The sequence below is a fragment of the Melopsittacus undulatus genome, chromosome 5 (assembly GCF_012275295.1).
Source record: "Melopsittacus undulatus isolate bMelUnd1 chromosome 5, bMelUnd1.mat.Z, whole genome shotgun sequence".
NCBI classification, from domain to species: domain Eukaryota; kingdom Metazoa; phylum Chordata; class Aves; order Psittaciformes; family Psittaculidae; genus Melopsittacus; species Melopsittacus undulatus.
This window is the reverse complement of record NC_047531.1, coordinates 55,327,159-55,347,727: the sequence shown is the minus strand read 5'-3', so window position 1 is coordinate 55,347,727 and position 20,569 is coordinate 55,327,159. Positions and strand designations below refer to the sequence as shown.

The window sequence follows — 20,569 nt, the reverse complement described above, 5'->3', positions numbered from 1 at the left end:
CTGCAGAACACACTACACTTTTCACTTGCACTGTTTTATTGCTTATTACACAAATAATTTCCCTGTGACAGGAGTGAGAAAAAAGTGAAAATTTGGAAAACAAGTGCAGAGAGACAAGGGATCAAGTAACGCAGCTTCCCAGTGATGGAGCCAGCAGGAGACTCTGCTGGTTCAGATAGCAAATGCACAAGGTTGGTCTCGTTTTTCAGAAGTGCCAGCTAATCCTGATAGTACTGAAGTAAGTGAAGCACTAGCCCTGGTGTCACTGAGATACCAAGTACCTAGAGAAGAGCACAGCTGGTTCTGTGTGGCTCCAAGTCCCAACAAGGCTTTTGATATCCTATAAACAATACCATTGGCACAAACTATGCTGTCTAATAAAGTTGGGGAAATGCTAGTAACCAGTTCTCAAAGCAGACTCTTTCACAATTGAAATACTGCAGAGCAGAAGGCAGCATAATAATTACAGTAAATGGGTGCTGCTGAGTTAAAGAGCAGAATCTTTCATTAGCAAATCCCATTTACAGAAGCAGAGGCAATTCTGGTAGGAGCTGTTGCATTCCTTTGTGTTCGCATGCTCACTGCAGGACTTCACAATTTTTGTTAGCCTTTCTTTTTAACTTGCAATGGGCTTTTCTGGTAAGTTTGAGAAAGTTCAGAGAATAGTCACAGGAGCAACTGAAGGACTGCAAAAACTCAGACGACACTGAAAATGCCAGCAACTACATCAGTGGGTTGTATTGAGCAGCAGGTAAAGGGAGGAGCTGATAACTGTGGAAAACAGTAGTGGGATCTTCAGCGTGGCATTTGAACAAACCCAGTGACTAGAAGATGACATTAAACAAATCAGACTAAAAAATAAGGAGGATGTTTTCAAGAGCCAAGGTAATTAACCTTCAGTACCTTGGTGATTGTGCTGGGTTTTCCAGTCCTGGAAACATTAAAAAGTAGGATAGAGATTTTTCTAAATGACTTCCTAAATGCCCAGCATGGTAAAACAGAACAGGATGCTGCTCAAAAAAGCTAAAAATAGTTTTCACCCAGGTTCAGGCCCTCCTCAGTGACAATGAACTCCTGTCCTGCAAGCTTAGCCTGGGTGGGTTAGGAGCCCTTGGAGAGCCTTTGTTACAACCCTGTCAGCTGGCCAGAAGACAAAACATAGATGTAATTTCTGGAGTTTCCTGCCAAACCATGTGTCAGGAAAGAACATGACTTGCACCTCCTGACATGCCCTATAGAGCTGAGCTCTGTCCTTGCTGTCCATCAGCTGAGCCGCTCCTCACCTTGTCTGTCCTTCCCACATACGTTTTTATTCCCAAAGACATCATCTGCACCCTCCATGTTTGCTTTCCCTTGCCAACGTGTCCCCTTGCCTTTTTCCCTGCACTTATACCCCTGAGGGACTTGTCCCTTATCCCAGACCCCCAGGACCACAGAGGAGAGGTCTGGGGAACTGGGGTGACCTGCTTGCTGCACTGAGCACTGCCCAGGCAGAAAGAATCTCCCGAGGCCCCAGCAGGAGTGACAATGCTCACAGGGAGTGATCCCATCCACCCATGGGCAGGAGGGTCCTTCAGAGACCTATACCACAGGAGATGTCCTATATTACAGCCCAGCCCAGGGCCCAGTTTTACCATGCATCTGTGGACACGGCGATTCACCCTCCTGCTTCTGCAGGAACCACAGTAATGATGTTTACGCTGCTGCTGCACAGGAACATTTTCAGGATCAATTAGTTTAGTGTTCATGCAAAGCTCTGTGGACAGAGGCCTCAATATAAGTAGTAAGTACTATTATTATTACTGCACTTCAGATGGCTACAGCACTGGCATTTTCCAGGCACACACCATTAACAATTTACTAAGATAAATGGCCCAGGAACATGAAAATGCATTTAGGACAACTACCTCCTGCTTACCAGCATACATTCAGCTGCATAAATGACACCTCATTGCTCAACGTGTAGCTATGGTAACATTTCTATTGCATATATTGAAGTGTGCTCACACACACACACACGTGTGGAGCTGGAGGGAAGCCAGGCTATCTCATTTAATGGCACACAAACACTGAGCCAGGGAACTTTCCCAGCCTCCAAGAGCCCCTGGGAATCAGTGGTGAGGAGCAGGCAGCTCGCCCCATGCCCAAGAGGTAAGGGCAGGTATAACAGCACCACACAGACAGAGCCCCACAGGCCATCAAGGGACTTACTTGAGAGCAGTTTTGTAGTGGTAGATCGCCTCAACGTTACGGCCCTGGTCCTTGAGGAAATTGGCATAGTTGTAGTGCACCTTGGCGTTGTGGGGCAAGGTCTTCACTCCTGAGCTGCAAAGAGGAACAGAAGCAGGACAATGTTCGTGATCCAGTTACCCCACTTTCCCCAAGGCCCACCTTCTTCTCATGGTCCCCTTCTCCCACTTGCTCTGAGTGGACATAAATATGTGGCAGGAATTAACCTTATACTGGCCAGTGTAATCGCAGGCACCTCTAGCACCAACACTGCAACACTCCCTGTGTCCAGATGCTCTCATATTTCAAAATCTGAATTATTAAATTGAAAGATCCTAAAAAAGCCAATATTTAGAGGCAAAGCATGTAGCACTTTCTATAATATAGCCATAACAGACTCCCTGCTTAAACTTCAGTGTTATAGAGCACTTTATGAAAAATCTTGATTTAAATCTGTCAGCTGCAGGTACCAGAAGGAAGGTATCTTTTCCATGTCCATCAGCCACTAGAGGGGATGCATAGCATATTCTGAGTACTAAGCCAGCACATATGTGCTGCTTAGTGCTGAGAGGAGTATAGCCAGGAGGTGAGAGCTAATGGCACTCTTGCCCTTAGCTGGGACTCTTGTCCTTATCTGGCAAGGTATACACTCTGGCATTCTAACACATGACTGAGGACATGTGGCTGCACAGCCACCCCATCGCTCCCCTCCACCTCCACTGACGCATGCAGATTGTACTCAACATTTGGAATTAATAATGAGGGCACAAACGGAGAAGAGCAAGTATATACTTATTTACTTAATTAAGAGCACAGAAAGCAAGGTACACCTTGTACAGCTAGAGGAAACACCATTTCAAGGTTAAAGAGAGAAAAAAATCCGAGGCATCTACGACATGGAAACATTTCCCCTGCAAGAAGCCAGGGAAGAGTACTCTGTTTAATGGGGGAATCCTTTCCAGTGCATAAATAGGGGCTCTCTGAGGTAATGGGAAATAAGGATGGATGAATCTGTTCGTGTAAAAGCAGACAAAATGCTGGTTTTTGCTCACAAGCAGATTCCTGCCAGCTGCTCTTTTTTCTCCCCCCATCATCTCTGACCCTCCTACCTTAGGCAGAAAAAATAAAGGATTAGGAAATTCTCAAGTGTTGCTTTGCCTTGTCTGTCTCTCCTGTTTAACTCTGGAGGCTATGGAAGTTAACCCTAATGATATAGGGCTGCGCACAGCCCCTGTCAGTGGGGGAGAGTGCACCTACAGCTGCAGAAACCCTTTGCTGGGGATTTCACTGTAAAACAGCACTGAAGAATCCTAGTAGCAAACAGGATATCTTTTTTCCTTATCTGCAGCCAGTGGTATCAAGCGTTGCTAATACCTACTTGTGAGAGCTTCCAAAGCTTCACCCACGGCTGCCTTACAGAGTTTAGCACAACATAGCCACGGTTTGCCTACTGAAATTACAAATACACCTTGCATTTGGCTTCCTAATCATTAGGTATTTCCAAATTACTTACTGGGAGCACTACAGGAATAAGACATTTTGTGACTAATCGCTGAATTAAATCACTTAATTGATGCTATTCTTAAGAGAATGATTTTCTGTATTAGTTTTCACAAAGATATACTGCAGCAGCAGCAAGTAATGTCTGACTGCTATGGCTGTGTTAATTTCCATTGGCCTTGGGAGCTATTAACTACACACTTACAACCTCTGGGCATTACTGGAATATTAATTTTTATACAGAGAGGTTTCATTACATCAGTGCCAGTGTTACAGGCAGAGACATGGACAGGCACGCAAAACTGCTGCTCTCTGAGCTACGTGCAATGAGTTGCTGGCTCTCCTACAAGCCTCTGCTGAAGCAGAGCAAACAGTGAGGAGTACAGTACATATGCACAAATACTTCAGTTCTAATGAGGTATGGTTTTAACAGTAAGATGCATATGTTTAAATATTTTCACTCTGGACTGTCTCCCTTTAAATAGAATTTATCATTAATCCTGCTGGTCCCTTTTATTAAAACATCACTAATCAAGCTCCCTCCATCAGCATGCTTCCGCTGAAGGTGGGGGTGACATAGGACAGGCAGAAATCAGTTTGGGTTCTCACTTGGGCTTTCTTCTGCATCAGACTGCTCACACTCCCTGACCTATTTATTCTCCTTGCACGGGCAAGGAGGGGGGAGTTTCATTTTGCAAATACACAGGGCAATGTCAGAAGCTGCTTGGAGTTTCTGTGCTGTGGAAAGCAGTAGCAAACACAGCACTGGACATGGAGGGGTTTTGTAGGAGAGTTTAGGCAAACACTCCTGTTAATTGATTCTTGGGCCAGCCAAGAACGCTGTTTGCTCATTGAGAGAGGAAACAATAATGTCCATAATGAAAGCCAAGCAGGAAAGGGTGGAGTATAAATAACAAGGCAGAACACAATGTTTTTCCATTTCTGCTTCCCACAAGCACCCAATCTCTTACAATTTCAATCTAATTTTCCAATGTGCTTTTCCAAACTCCCATTTCCCTCTTCTCCAGCCTGGTCCACATGTGCCTTCTGAAAACCTATGGCACCAATGTGGCTCCAGCCAGAAACAAGCTCACTGATATCAGACGTCAATCCTACAGAGGATTTCCTTCCCTTTTGACTTCTACGAGAGCAGTAAGCTACATAAATGGAAAATAAACAATAGGCAAACCCTTTTACGCAACACTTCCTCTCCATGGAAAGTCAAAATCCTACCAGCTGTAAATCAGGGACATAAAATACCAGTGGCATTTTCCAACCTCAAATATCGGCATCACCCAAATCTCAGTTCAGGTGGGAAAAGTCTTCTGTGATTCCTTCCACTGTTTTTCTAAGTGCACGTTCTGCTCTGCAAAGTGATTGGGGTGCAGGGCAGAAGAAGCTTTACTTGTTTTCTGTGATTTCCATTTGAAAAGTGCTCTGCTTACAGGGAAACAAGGCCATTCCCACCTCAGCCAGAGCCCTAGGGGACAGAAGGAATCTCCTCTGCTTTGGGAATCATTATTACCAATAAAGGTTCTCTACAGCAAATTATTCTCTGAATGACACAACCAACCGCTTTCCTTGGCCTCCTACCCTTGTATTGATTTCACAGATATCAATTATGGGCCACATTAAACTGCTCTATAGATGATGCACAAAACACAATAGGAGTTGCTCTCCCCAGCTGAGCCAGCTTTCAGAATTAACAAAATAACACAGCAGTAAATGCCACCTTTGAGGATGGGTTGTTTTTTGCAAATTACTGAAGTCAGCAGACCTGGGTCGGGAGGCAAAACTGCTGACTAAGAAAGTGCCACTTTCATACAGTTCCTTTGGCGGTTACAACTGTGTTTCCAGGCACCGTCTGTCACGAACATAGGCAGTACATGCAGATGCTTTCCAGGAGCAACAGGAAACATGGCAGCTTGACAAGCCTTGAAAAGGTTGGTACAGTGGATGCAGAGGTTAGCCCACAGCCCTCACCTTCCTCTCCCTGGCTTTAGAAATTAACACTGACCACAGCTGAAGCCTATGGAGCATGACCTCCTGGCCTGTGCATTCTCTCTATAGGGTAGTTCCTTAAATAATTAACAAATATGCCCTCCCTGCCCACCTGCCAATACAGGAAAACAAACTGCTTGGGGCCTCTAGACATCTATTGAAATGATACATATTTGAGCACTTCTATGCTCTCTGTGTATTTGAGCTCTCTCTAGAGCTGAGCAATTCTTATAATTGTGGTTCATTTGCTTCTCATTTAGTCCTTGCACATATGTTTGTGCACTTAAGTGGAGATGCAGCGTTTCCTCAGACAGCATCATCCTCCCACACTTTGAGCCAGGACACAGAATGATTTCTGCATCCAGAAAACTTGGCCCCTGGGCCGGAGACTGAAAGCCAGGATGGCCCAGAGATGGCAACAGTGGTGCTGCACAATGTCAAAGTGGGGTAAGCCTAGAGAATGAGACATACTGGGGTACAAGCACAAAACTGATAACATGCTAGGTATACAGTCATCTCCTGGATTAGCGCAGAGAAAGACTGTATAACAGAACAGGTCTTGGCCAAGGGAATCATGACAGATCGACCAGAAGAAACACATCCAAGCAAATGGAGGAATGGAAAGTAGAGAAAAAAGTAAGAGACAAGAAAAACAGTAATTAATTAAAGCAGGAACTGGAAAAAGAAGAATGAAGAACTAGGAACGGGAGTAAAGAATCTCTCAGCACATGCTTCTTAAAACTAAAATATTCAACACACACAGAGACTACCAAGTAGGTTGATTTATGTTTCCTTTCCCACACTTATAGATTTGCTCTGTTTCATTATTATTTTCCCTCATACTTCTTTACTGTTCCTTATCTCCTCCTCCTGTGCTGTCCTTTCTAATTTATTGCTGTTGCACATGTCTCCATCCACTTCTCCGTTCTCTTCTCATCAGCCTATATATAGCTGCCTCCTCCTGCCCAAAGAGATCTCCCACTCCTGGATGACATTATCTTCTTGCTATGCTATTCTTCTTTTGCATTTCCTTCCCATCAATAAGAAGTGTCCTACCATATTACAGACTCAAGAGAGATGTATAACAACTAAGATTTTAAAAGGACAACAAAAAGGCCAATATGTTTAAACAGCATAGTAAAGAAGGCTAAGAGAAATGAAAAACATCCATTAAAAAGTGAGCATCATAGCTACAGAAGGAAAAAGGAAAAGAGTATAAACTTCAGCAAGTTCAACATAAACCATAATTAGTCAGACCAAAAGAGATTTAAGGAAAAACTTGCTAAAGCCATCAAAGCTGATAATGGAATATATCAGATATAGGAAACCTGCTGAAGATCCCCTAAAGCAAATAGATGATGGAGGTCTCAAAGTAGTGCTTGAAAAAGAAAAGGCCATGGCAGAAATGCTAAATGGATTCTCTGCACCAGTGCTCACTACAGTGGTACTGAAGAGGTTGCCACATGGGAGCTTTTCCCTACAGGGTCAAGTCCAAAGCCCTATCTCAAACTGAAGTGGCAGTAAAAGAGGCTTTAAAACAAATCAACACCAAGAACAACTATAAATCCATTGGGCCTGATAATACGCATGCAAAGGAAATCAAATGTGAAGTTGCTATTAGCTGCGGTATGTAGCCTGCCATTTATACGAGGCCAGCACTAGAGAAATAGGAGATGATGAACATGACTTCATTTGGCTCTAGGGGAGGGATCTGGAGGGCAACAGAGCAGCAAATCTTGATTTCCACTCCAGGTAATCTGGGGAGATCCATAATTAAGACTGGTTCTAGCAAAGTTCTGGGTAACTACAGTCCAACAGCAAAGAACTGATCTTGTTTTTTTGCAGAAAGAAGTTAGTTAGGCAGATCTGTTGTTCTTTGGTAGACTCAACAGCTATGTGGTATTGAAACTATGGAAGGCTTTTATGAAACCCAAAAATATCCCAGCAGGCTGAATCACACACATCAATGTTGTGCACTTAAATATTCACAAAAGCTTTTGATATAATCTCTCACTAAAGACTTCAAATTTCTTAAAGGCATCATGGAATAAGAGGGAAGGTCCTCTCCTTAATCAACACCTAGATGAAAGACAGCAAGTGAAGAGCACGAGTATGTGAATGGTTTTTACAACTGGAGAAGACTGCAAGCAGGGTTGCCAAGAAACATGCAGTGGCACCTAAGCTGTGCTTACATAAGACTTGAAAAGGAAGCAAACAGGGAGAGACACATTTGCTGAAGACACCTATGTGAATAACACTGCAGCAATTAAAGCTAACTACACATTGTTGCAGAAGGATCTCATGGTATCAAAGGCTGGGCAAGAACCTATCAGATGAAATGCAGCTCTGGTAGAGGAACAAGTATCAGAGTGTATATGCAAACACTCGATCTGCACAAATTCGCACACAGATTCAGGTCTATAAATCAGGCACTTCCACTCACAATTGTTATCTTGGAATTCTGTGGACAGTGCTGTGAAAGTATCACCCATTGCTTATAAGAAGTGACAAAAGGCATGTGAAAGATTAGGAATTCATAGGAGAAGAGAAATAAAACCAGAAAGAGCCCTACGCTGCTGTGCTGTACATGTATCTTGAAAGGGGATTCTGGTCTCCTTCTCAAAAGGACAGATTAGAGTTTGAAAGCATCCAGCAAAGAGTAACAAGCAAGAACAGAAATGCAGAACAGCTTCCATATGAGTAGAGTTCAAAATCAGAAGACTCCAGCTTTGGGGTACATAGGGATAAAGCCTGAGGGGTACAAGTGCTGAGCTGATTATTACTCACTACTCATTCAGCACACCAGAACTACGGGACACCAGACAAGATGATCAGGCAGAGGGCTGACAGAAGGGAAATCTTAGTGTGCACGTTGTGTAATTTAACAACAGGGTCGAGCGCACAGGATGCTGTAGAACCCAAAACTATAAATAGATTTGAAAAAGCAGTCAGACACATTAATGGAAGAAAATCCATCAGTGGTTGTTAAAAGCAAAAAATAGCAAGTAACTCCTGATTCAGGAAGTCTTTAAACTGCAGATTACTGCAAGCTGGAAAAGGACTGGAAAGAAGCATTACTGCTGCTGGCCCTGTTCTTACATTGTTTTTCTAGGCATCCACTGCTGATTCGTCTCAGGGGAAGGATTTGACATGAGGTGACCCAGCAGGAGCACACCTATGTTCTTGCCTTCTCCTCCAAAGCCCAAGGAAGATTCCTCTCCTGGAACTGTCTCTAAAAGTCATGAACTGAAAAGCAAGTTAGCTCAACCTAAGTCACTGAGCCCTGCATACTATCCTGCACAACACAAAATCCCTGCCTTGAGGCAAGGTGTATTAGCTCCAGCTCAGTGCTGCATTGAAGCAGTGGCATGGTTTCTGAATATGAGCTGGATTGTACATGGCCACCCTGCTTTGAGATAGGATGAATGGAAGTCCGTCTGTGTCCAGCTAGGGATATATAATCTTTTTCTTCTCTTCTGTGACACACCCCCTGGCACCCCATATCATCCCAAGAGTGCTCCTTATAGGAGGAGATGTCTTCCTGCCATCTGCTCCAGTTTGACTTCATCATTCCTAAACAGGGATGACCGTAACTGTACACAATGTGATACCAGAGGATGCCTGCAACTCAGCATATGGAATTGCCATCTTCCCACTCCCCTTTCAACAAAGTCATCCAACTTGGAAAGCCTGACGCTTTTCCTCTGACCAGCTACTGTTAGCCAGAAGGGTTTGGGCTGGAGGTGTGCTTCACAGGGATCATTACACAAGCCCAGACCGGTCACCATGGCTGCTATTGTTTGAACAGCAAACAGCCTTTCAGGGAGACAGGCGATGAATCACATCAGCATGAAGAAACTCTATTCCAGATTTATTTTCTTTTAAATCCCACTAACAGGGCTCCAGCAACTTCACTGGAGTTTCCTGAAGAACGAAGGGTACATATTAAAAATAATTTCATACTCTTTAGGGCCTTATAAATTAAACTTTGCTCTGGCCAGTAAGTCAGAGAGTAAAGTTAAGCAACTCATGTGCAGATCACCTGCACTTCCACGATTACTTCACAATTAGACAACTGCTGAAAGCAGCTGGAGGCAAATGCAATACATTTGCTAGCAAAACACAAAATGAAACAGTCTGTTTCAGTGCAAAAAATACATAAATGAGGTTGTAAAGAGAGCTGTTTGGCAAAGAGTAATCAAATAAAATAAAATATGGTACATTAAATTGGGCAATTCATGGCATTTCATTTTTTGTCATTGAGAACATCACTAAAGAAAATTCAATATATTCCACAGCATTACTATGGTGTTCTGGAGGATCATAACAAATTTTTGCTATGTCCTCAAAAGGAAAAGCATTACATTATTGGTAATTCCAGAGAACTGAAGTTACGTAAAAGCAGCATGTCCTAAAAATGTGATTGCCAGCACCAAGGTCTATGCATAAGCATGTAAAGTGCTGACACCAGTTTTTGCACAGTTGCCAGAAAAGAAAAAGTAGCTGTTACTTTATAATAATAAAAATGTTAATCACAACAATGCATCAATAGCAGGACTCATGCTAAAGAAAACTATTCCATGTAAAAAACTTATTTTAAACAATACAAGAATGCAATTACTCCCCCGTGGTCACTCGTACCTGAAAAGGGATTCTCGTGACAGCCAGATTTCGTTCTGTTTCACGGTCTTCCAAGAGAAGAGCAGCAGCAGTAAAGCAAAGAGGGTCAGAATAGTAATTCTCCATTTATTTAACCATGTAGACAGCTTTCTTAGACCGTGGACAAAGAGGATGCAGTACCCCATACTGGAAAAAAACAAACAACACAACAGGAAAATGCACCACAAGTTATATTCCAGTACTCTGGTTTATATGCAAGACCACGCATTATAGCATTTATTACACAATTAGGAGGTTTTTTTGACTAATTGTATTTTCTGGGCTAACAAATTCCAATTCAAAAGCAGTTTTCCTCAAGTCACTGCGTAATTTCCAAATTAATCTAAATGATAGACCTGGATGCCAGAAGTACAGTAGCGCACATAATACCACCCAGCATAATGGTAGCTTACACCAGCCGGCAGAAGGCAGCTGCTTTTCTGAACAGCAAGCTAAGAAAGCACCATGTAATAACAGTAATACTGAGCACTACTGGGGCAGCATGGAAGTGAAAAACATTTTTAACACAGGGAAGTCTCCAAACAACCCCAGCAGTGGCCGCTGTTAAGTCTAGTTTACAAATTGTGAAATTGTGGTGGGAGAACAAGTGTTGTAGCCAATGCCACAGCAGGGGAGGGTGGAAAAGGCCGCATCAAAGGCAGGAGTCTCTGCCTGAGTCTTGCACATCTACACGAGAGCCAGCCCATCCCTTAGTGCCCAGTCCAGAACAGCTGAGCTTCCTCACTGCCCTTCCATAAAACCACACACGGTCTTCTCCACCACCCAGGCTCCCAGAACTTTCATGACTCTCCATACACAACTACTTTGCATTTTCTGCAAAGTGAACTACATTTTGAACTGAGGCCTTATTCCTATATAACTTCAAATCAATTTAGTAATTATTGACCCTAATTCAAGCTTTATGTTAAATCTTCCAGGGATGCCTCTCTGAGCTGGAAATGGGGTGCTTTCAGTTGCTGTACTTACTATGCCATTAATCCTTCTCGGCATTTTTAAAAGGGAATTTCAATTCTTTCTAGTTGCAGAATTTCAGTAGCTTATTTATAACTCAGTTACTTAGCCTCTGGTTTAAACTTAAAAGCTATCTTAGTCCAGAAAAATCCCCCCACAAAGAAAAAGGAAGCAGAAGGATATGGAGTAACACCTGGGGACCACCAGTACCCAGGACAAAAAAGCAGCCTTCCCCAGACATTGGCACACCTTGAACCCCAGTTGAATCCCACACTTGAATGTAGGCAGGCTGGAGCAGACAGCTCATCACACCTGCCTGCACTCTGGATGGAGATCTACAGGCTTTCCTGATCTGTACCAAGACATGCGAGCAACTTCCCTACGAGACTGCTAGGAGGTAAGAAAAACTAGAACACCATTTCCCTGTCAGAAGTGACCTTGCAAGCAAGCACATGGTATGGTGAAAGTCAGGCTGGATATCAGAAAAAACATTCCATCTTCAAGGAGCTGTGAGTGTGCTTCCCAGCACGGTTTCTCTGCCCTCTTGGAGGGCTGGGCACATTCCTATTGCTGGGCTTTCTGAGGATGGGGAGGGACAAGGACTCTCACTTTTACTGAGGAATAAAGTGACTCTGCTGTATGTGCTGACAGGCAGCAGGCAGTGGTGCCATCTTTGGCATAGTACAGGTGCCATATAAGTCATAGAGAAGTACAGACATGAGGGGCAAACCCAGAGCCATCAGATCTAGCAATCATTCAAGACTTCTTTCTTTGCTGTTGTTTTAGAGTTCTGTTTTTCAGAAGCGAGTGTCAGTATGGTTGGGTTTTTTTATTTAACTATGCTCACATTTTGCTGCAACACATTTCTTACGGCACTTGCACTGTTTTTTTCCATGATTTCTTTTTCACACATATGTTTATTGCACCTACATTAACTGCAAGCAGACATTTAGATCTACAAACCGAGATGCTGGTGCCAAACAATCCAGCCTGTATAGCTATTGAACTCTACTTTATAAAACCTCTGAAAAGCTAATCTCAGTAATAAGCCCTCCCTTCGCAATCAGAAATGCCTCAAAAACCTGCAGATAGTTTTCACTCTCTTATTTTGCCTTTTATCAATTTATCCCTCCTTTGGAATTAATTATCTGACATAAACATTAATTGCTTTAGCACAAGGCCGTTTTCAAAGGAATTTCCTTAGACCTTCACAACTTCAGGAACAGGCTTTTCTAACAGAGCTGTGAATACATCCAGAAAACAAAAAAATGCAAACGTCAATGTCTTGGTATTTATGTCAAACCCTGCCCTGGCTGTTGGGAATGTCTGCCTTAGCAGCAGCACTCAGTCTGCTTGGCCAGGGCACAGCCAGCATTGCATTAGATCTTACACAACCCTGGGAAAGGGCCTTCCAGGGGTTCTTCTCCAGTATCTGTAGTGCCTTGCCACAAGTCACAGAGAGAGACGCTGGGTGCTGCAGAGAATTAAGGGTTCATTTCAGCCTGCAGCTCCCATCACAGCTGCACTGGCAATGACACTGCAGCAGCGCCCAGCTCCGAGCAACAATTTCCATCAGAGGCCCCCAAAGCACTTCCTAAGGGTCTGCTGCAGTTTTCCTCTTACAGAAGAGCAGGAACCTGAAACATGTCAGTAATGCGATTTGCTCTGCTGACAGCAGACTGGCAAACAAGGCAACAAAGCTCAGTCCAGGGCCTTATCCACAACACAAGGGAGTATGCAATGGAAAGCATCTTGCTGAAAAGCCCGCATGACTCCCTGTGAGATAAACAGTTAAGTCACCCAAAGGCAGGCACTACATCCACACTCGACAAGGCAGCAAGGCTACATGATTCAGCAGGAAGTACAAATACAGATGAGCATGGGTTCCCAAATGGCTGCTGGCAGCTAACCTACCAGAATCCCAAACTGCAAAGCTGCTAAGGGTAAGGTTAAAGGAGTGACACTAAAGAGGCAGGACTGAAGCATGATTTACACTTTGGTAAGAGGGGGGCTACAAGTTTGCCAGAGAGGGACTCTTCATCAGGGACTGTAGTGATAGGCAACAGGGTTTAAACTTAAACAGGGGAAGTTCAGGTTAGATATAAGTTCTTTACTGTAAGGATGGTGAGGCACTGGAATGGGTTGCCCAGGGAGGTTGTGAATGCTCTCTCCCTGGTGGTGTTCAAGGCCAGGTTGGATGAAGCCTTGGGTGACATGGTTTAGTGTGAAGTGCTCCTGCCCATGGCAGGGGGCTGGAAATAGATGATCTTAAGGTCCTTTCCAACCCTAACTATTCTACAGTTCTAAGATAGAGATAATTGTGACAGCATGAGGACTGAGTTATAGTTGTGCTATAATTATAGCCTAACTAACCTACAATCCATGTACCTGCACTATAAAATGCATAGGAGCCCCAAAGAAAGGAAAAAGAAGGAAAAGGATCAGGAAGCATGGAGCCAGCGAGTACTTTTATTTTCAAAACCTGGTAAATTTGGCTTAAAGCTTCAGACCATTTCCTGCCATGGATCATCAAGGACAGGGTGGGGAGGACACACCCGCATTATCTTTCAGGGACATTTCAGTGCAGAGGTCAGGTGGAGTTGCACCTTTTTGCATGGCTTTTTTATAACATGGTCATTGCAAGGGGATTCCCTGGTCAAGGGTGAATGTTACATTCCTGGCTGCAGGTCTTTTGCAGGCCAAGGACTCCCAGAAGCACAAAGCACTCGCGTTCTTTGCTGCCAGGAAAGCATGTGTGTTTGTGATTTCATGCCACAGATTGTTTGCAAAACAACTCCTTACAACATCCCCAGAGCTATTATCCTTGGTAATTTCTGCATCTCATTTTACATTTCTACCTTAAGGCCAAATAATTATGGTGAAATCAAGGCAAATCCAGACCCTTCCTGATCCAGCTCTAAACAAACCAAAAAAAGCATCCATACCAATGTATGAAGCATCAGTAAAAAAAGCACAATTATATTACTATTGTTTCCTAGTCCCAAAATCACATAATCCCTCATACTTTACAATACACTTATTTCACACTAGTCTCAGCAGTCCCAGTACAGAAATTAGCTTTAGTAGAGAGAACATGAAGTTTTGAACCAGTAAATCATCAAACTTGCTTAGATGGAGTTAGATGCTTAGATGCTGCTGCAGCAGCAGTGTGTCTGACAGTCACCAAACCTGGAGAGCCCCTCCACAGTGCTTCAGCCCCGAGATACAAGTTCCCATTTCCCTGGATCCCAACTTCATCAGGCTTCACATAAGCCATTTGAAGCTACCTGAATTTTAGGAGTCAGCAGCACCCCAACAGCGGTACCCATGGTGGGTACACAGGTGAGACTGCACTTATCTGATTAACTTGCTGGTTAATCTAAGGCATTTCCTATGTGGTGATCCTGTTATCACCTACAAACACAGATAACATTTCAAATACATTAGCTTTTCTTCTCAAAGTGGCGGGGGGGGGGGGGGGGGGGGGGGGGGGGGGGGGGATCTGGAATCCATATCAGACATTAGCACTGGCTCACACACATTCACAGAAAGAAAATTTAAACTGTCTCAGAAGGACCTTTCATCAAAGACCTATTGCCACTTGAAAATCTTACTCTTAAGCACTGCATTCCTTACATCTCCATAGCTATCTGCATATGCATCCAGGCAGTAGGGTTGTAGGTCTGGGGTTTGTTTGGGTTTTTTGTTAACTCTAGCATTTCCTAGGAAGGGGAAGGGAGGGGACCATTTCTCCTGAAGGGCTTCTCTCTTGGCTTTGCAATGCCTGTCATGCAAGCACTTTTCTAAAATACTCTGTAGTGAAAACAAAACAATGGGAAATAAGCAAAATCCCCAACCCCTCTTATATTTTTAAGTCACTTTTCCACTGCATGACTGTGAAACTGCTAAGCTTTCTCTTTTTAACCTTCTGCAACTGTTCCCCAGTATGAAAAGTCTATGCCATCTTGGTCCCTCGGGTCAGAAGCAAAGCATGGCCAGAGGAACAGCCCAACAGGTTAACACAGTTCTTCCATGGGCTTACAATGAGCACATTATTATGGGAGAACCTGTGGCTTCAGCAATTCAATGATGCTGCAGGAGAGCTTGGCAAATGGACTAACAAGCCAATGGTTTCATGACTGCTCGCATTTCAGGCTCCTGTGGTGCTAAAGTGGTACCTTAGACATGTCCTGAATTGCAGTGAGGGCAGGGCTGCACTGGGCAGGCAAAACCCTCTGTGCCTTTGCCATGTATTTCTGGTGGATCACACACAAGGAACTGTGCAATAACAGATTTTTGTCTACAGTTTCCATGGTTTGTTAGTATCATTCCACTTGCAAGGAAGTGTAGAGAGAGTAGGCACAGGCAGATGGGAATGAGGTGGCACACAGACCCCATTTCCCATGGTGTGCTACATGTACTGCCCACTTAAAACAAGAGCCAAAACAGCAGATACTTAATATTTGCAAACATTTCTTGGATAACCAGATCACAAATTCAATCTTTCCGTTGGCCATTGGCCTTGGGCCCTTTCCCAATGCAAGGTGTTACTGACAATGCTTACACACAGCTTCTCTCTCCCTCTGTGGATCAGGTTTCTCACAGTTAGGAACCACTTGGCTGCATTTGGTTCTTGGCAATGGCATCTAATCAAAGACACATGTGGTTAGTGCCGCAACCCAAGATTATTAGGATGTTCTGCTACAGCAATCTGCCAGCACAGGAAACCATCTTACCTCTATCAGCTCTTGAAAACTGAGGTATGTTCCAATGACACATCTTACTGCATTTTCTGAGTTGTGGCTTTGCACAGCCCAGGTTTCTACTCTACAGAGGAGTCTGTGGGCAGAGTAGGCAAAGTGCTGCAGTTCAGAGGCACCACACATGAGGGAACCAGCCCTGACACAAGCGCTGCAGCGCCAGTCTTTTCTAACGCACCCAGGCAAAGCTGTAATCTCAGAAGTTAAAAAGGGTGGAAGAATGCACAAAAGATGCCTTCCTCACACCTTTTAATGGTTATTTTGGGGATGTCAAATCTTGTGAAGTAGTTTGTTTGTTTTTAGAAAAACTGATTTAATCTCAACTACATGCAGGTAAACTTGGAGTAAATCCACTGATTTCATCAAGGCAGTTACTCCAGAGTTCAGAGCTCAGCCTAGATAAGAATCCAGATGCATGCATACACATACATATCAGAAAAACAGTTGCCCATAAGCAGCCTGTCAAAGCATGGAAGAAATACTGCCCTGTTTAGCGGCTGCTAATGCAACAAAAGGGATTATCTCAAAATGATACTGAGACCAGAAAATGCACTTGGCTTTGACGTTTCACTCTGGAGGCTCTTTCTGGACTGCAAACCTTCTTCTTGATTTCCAGCTCTTATTTAAGATTACTCCCTTTCCCGCCATAAAAACTAACCCTTGCTTTCAAGCTGAAGCAAGTTTAACCCTTGTTTGTGTGACTTAAGCTAAATTCATACTCTGCTGCTGCCCTTCCGAGAGCGGAGAGCGCAGCCTTGAGAAAGATGGTGTCTGCTGCCAGGTCCAAACACTGAATACAAACATTTGATTGTCTCGGATTTATTAGTCCTCCACAAGCTTCCTAGCCCAGTCCTACACATATGCTACCTGGCACAACATGCTTTTCATGCTTCCAGTCCAAGCCACTACAGCTCTGCAGCCTGAGCTGAATACACTGAGAGGAAGAGCTAAAGCCAGCTGAAATGCAGCTTGCAGGCAGAGCTGTTGCTTCAGGGGAAAAAGGCAGTTCACCCCCGTTAAACTTATCAGCTCTGCTCACACTGCTCTAATGGGGAGTAATTGATTGCAAAAAGCACGCCTGGCATGCCCTGCGGGCTGCTCCTGCCTTACTACACAGCAGTCAGATGTGGAAAGGAGAGCTGGCAAGCAAGGATGGCCAGGATGGATCCTTCTGCCCCAAAAAGCACTCTCAGGCACAGAGCTGCAGCGATGAGCAGTGCTGGCAGGGTAGCAAAGATGCTGTTTCATGAAAAAGGTCAAGTTTTGCAAGGCTGGAGCCATTTCAGGCAAGAATAAAACCTGGACTTTAAAAAAAGGTTTTCATCTGGAAAAAAAAAAGGTGTATTTAGATGTGCATGCTAGCTTACACTGAGATCATCCAGAAAAACCAGATACTCAGAAATCAGGGTACCTCCCTGTGACTCGGATCCCATGGATTCAAACCACCTTGCAAGATAAGGCTGGGAGTTGGGGGTGCACTGAGTGAGTGCACATGTAGGATTCCAAGTTTGGTGTCCCTCAAGTTCTCCAGTCATCAAAGCCCAAGTGCTGATATGGAATAAATAAACTCCACTGGTCCAGATATATTTGGGAAATTGAGAAGTTTACTTTGTACTGCCAAGCTAACTGCTGGATCAAGATGTTCTCTCACAGCTGGTACAAGGCCTAAATTCAGCAAGTTACAGACTGGCTAATTTGACAGGAACGTAAGCTTGAGGATAGATAAGGTCTGGATCAAACTTCTGCCACCGAGTGATCCAGCAGCCTGTAGATCTGCACTAGCAATCCTGGAAAAATGCTGGTGTGTGGCACATGGACCTCAGTGTCCCAACTCTCAGATGAATGTCTCCCCCAGAGAGGCAGCTATGGGTTACATCCATCCAACAGTCAATTTCTGGTTTTTTTTACTGTAAACTCCATCTTAGGTTGGAGAAGTCTTTTGTTTCCAACCTTTTCATCTGAAGTTTCACTACAGTTTCAGCACACCTTGGCAGAAAGTTCTGGGTTAACTAAAATGTCATATTTTCCATGGGAAAATGTATCAAAACTTTCTCAAGCAGTTTGGAGTATGAGGGAAAAACCTGTTGGAACATTCACATTTTTGGACTGAATGTCCAAAGGCAAGGAGAATGTGGGATGTGTCTCTGTCATGCTCAGACAACCAGCAATATTCACCATGCATCTCTGGTACTTCACTGATGCTGAAGTCTGGGGACAAAGGGAAAAGTGTTGCTTAAATGCCTATCTTCCAGTAATGGCAACATGGAATTAGCATCTTTTTTCTTGATAACTAGACGTTTTAAAAGACTTCAGGACCACCCCCAGCGCATAATGGCTAATATATAAAATAAATCCTATTGGGAAAAACAAGCCTCACAGCTCAGAAATATCAGTGTTGACGACCAAGGAACTGGCAGTGTACTTACTACTGAGTGTGCTGAATGTGTCAAATTTTCATCAGAATTAAGAGGCCTTTTCCTGGAATAAGGTCTGCAATTCATAAGCACAAAGACATAGAGAACCAGAAACACTGGCAGAATACATCTAATATGGAAAGGTACCTTATGAGTTAGTGTTAGACTTTGTCCTTGGCTCTGAATTAAAAGCTATGCATGCTATATTAAAGACACTTAGACATAACTGGTAAGTCTTCAAAATGATTTACCTGCACAAGCAATAGGGTCTTCTAGCCAGAACATGCCATAATTGAAGAAAATGCAGGAAGTCTTATTTTCCTTATTAGAGAGAAAATATGGACTAGTAATGAATGATTTCGCTAACCTTTGAAAGGCTATTTAACATTTGGACGCATTTCCCTTCCCTTCCTTCCAATAAGTCACATGATTAAAATAAACCCTACTTCATTAGTGTTGAGGTACCAGATTTTGCTTCCAACAGACTCCTATCTGAAACATTTATAGGTAATACATAAACTTTTCATGGTTTTGATTACTACATGCATTATGGAAAGAAAACATTTTATAAATGAGAAGTCTGATAAAATTCCATGGGGATTCCACAGAAGTTCCCCTAAATCATATATACTTTACCGTGGAAGGGTCTGTATGCTACAGTTCTAATTAAAATACTGTAGTAACTTCTGGAATTTTATAGTAGGGACATCATTTTCCATTCAATTCCATCACAAATCTCAAAAGCCATCATGTAAGAAACTGTTTTCTATTAAATTTCACAAGGCATCTTCTTAAGGGCACCGTATACCCTTGTAAATAAGAATTTCTCTTTAAACCAACATGACCAAGTAGATAATTTCCACAAGATGACATGAACTTAGCTTATTACTATTTTCAAAAGCAATATCCTTACATTTCTGCATTATTTTCAAAAGCAAAACTCATTTAGAGTTTGAAGGTTTTCCTTTAATCTATCACAACAAAACCAAAATCTTTCCAGTATAGCTATTAATGTTCATACTTTGCAGAAATTCAGCTTTTCCTTGAATAGACTGTACATGGCCAAAACACAATACATTTCTCAAAAGCATGTTTTAAATTTAGCTAAAATAATGCAAAACTGCAGTCTAGACCAAATGCACCATAAACTAATCTTTTTCAGCTTTTCAGCATCATTCAGCTTTTATTCCTAGGTCTTTACTGCCTTTTGTCAAAATATATGACACTAGCATCTCAGCATTTCTTGCCTGCATTTACAGAGAACAGCTGCATTGACTTCTGCTTAAAGTCTTTAACAGGGGTGGGTAAGCCTTCAACAAATAGGAGCTTATGTTTGGATATACATCTGAAAGGTACCTGCTGGCAGTGTTTAGCCTTTCTACAAGCAGTTAATTCTCATTAATTAATGTGAACTCTCCCTGTCCCCTTCCAAAAGGCAGAGTGGAATTATTATCTCTATTGAACAGATAAGAAAGCAGAACCAGAGTTGCTTGCCTCGACAGAGGAACCCCCTTCCTTGCCTCTAGCCATGAGGATTCTGCAGACTGAAGCTTGAACAAATGTCCTGAAGTAGGGACAAGCATCCCTCACGGTAAAGAGGGACCAGGATGGGGCTGGAGCCTGGCCCACTGCCATCACATAATGCCCTCCCAGTCCTCTCCCAGTGCCTCCAGTTACAGGAAATATAATGCAGTTTGTTCTTTCTGAACGTGGCCCTCGGAAGAGCAGCAGCAACAGGTAAGGCATTGAAATCATGTTTGGTTTAAGTAGATGGAACAGGTGTAACTCAGAGTCCATATCCAAATCCCAAATGAATTGTGGATTTATAACTTAAAAGCAGGCAGAAAGCTTAATTATGTTCTCAAGCTGAGATCAGGGAGCAGATAAATTGGCTCCATGGAGTCAATGGGACTTTCACCGCTGACTTTGCTGGGGTCAGGGTTTGACTCCAATTGAAAACAGAAGCTTCTTCTGTAACTCAGATGATCCCTTACAGGATCTGATCTAATCCTGAAGGAATTCTGAAAGGCAAAC

At 43.2% G+C, this 20,569-nt stretch overlaps 1 protein-coding gene across 1 annotated transcript in view; it reads right to left on the bottom strand.

The window, feature by feature from the left end:
• TMTC1 (transmembrane O-mannosyltransferase targeting cadherins 1) overlaps positions 1 to 20,569 on the bottom strand; it is a 145,526-nt gene that overhangs the window by 37,085 nt on the left and 87,872 nt on the right. The window contains exons 8-9 of the mRNA XM_034063247.1: positions 10,372 to 10,536; positions 2,212 to 2,325 (exon numbers count right to left, since the gene is read on the bottom strand). Coding sequence (XP_033919138.1) covers positions 2,212 to 2,325; positions 10,372 to 10,536 — 279 coding nt within the window. The remainder of the gene's footprint in view (positions 1 to 2,211; positions 2,326 to 10,371; positions 10,537 to 20,569) is intronic.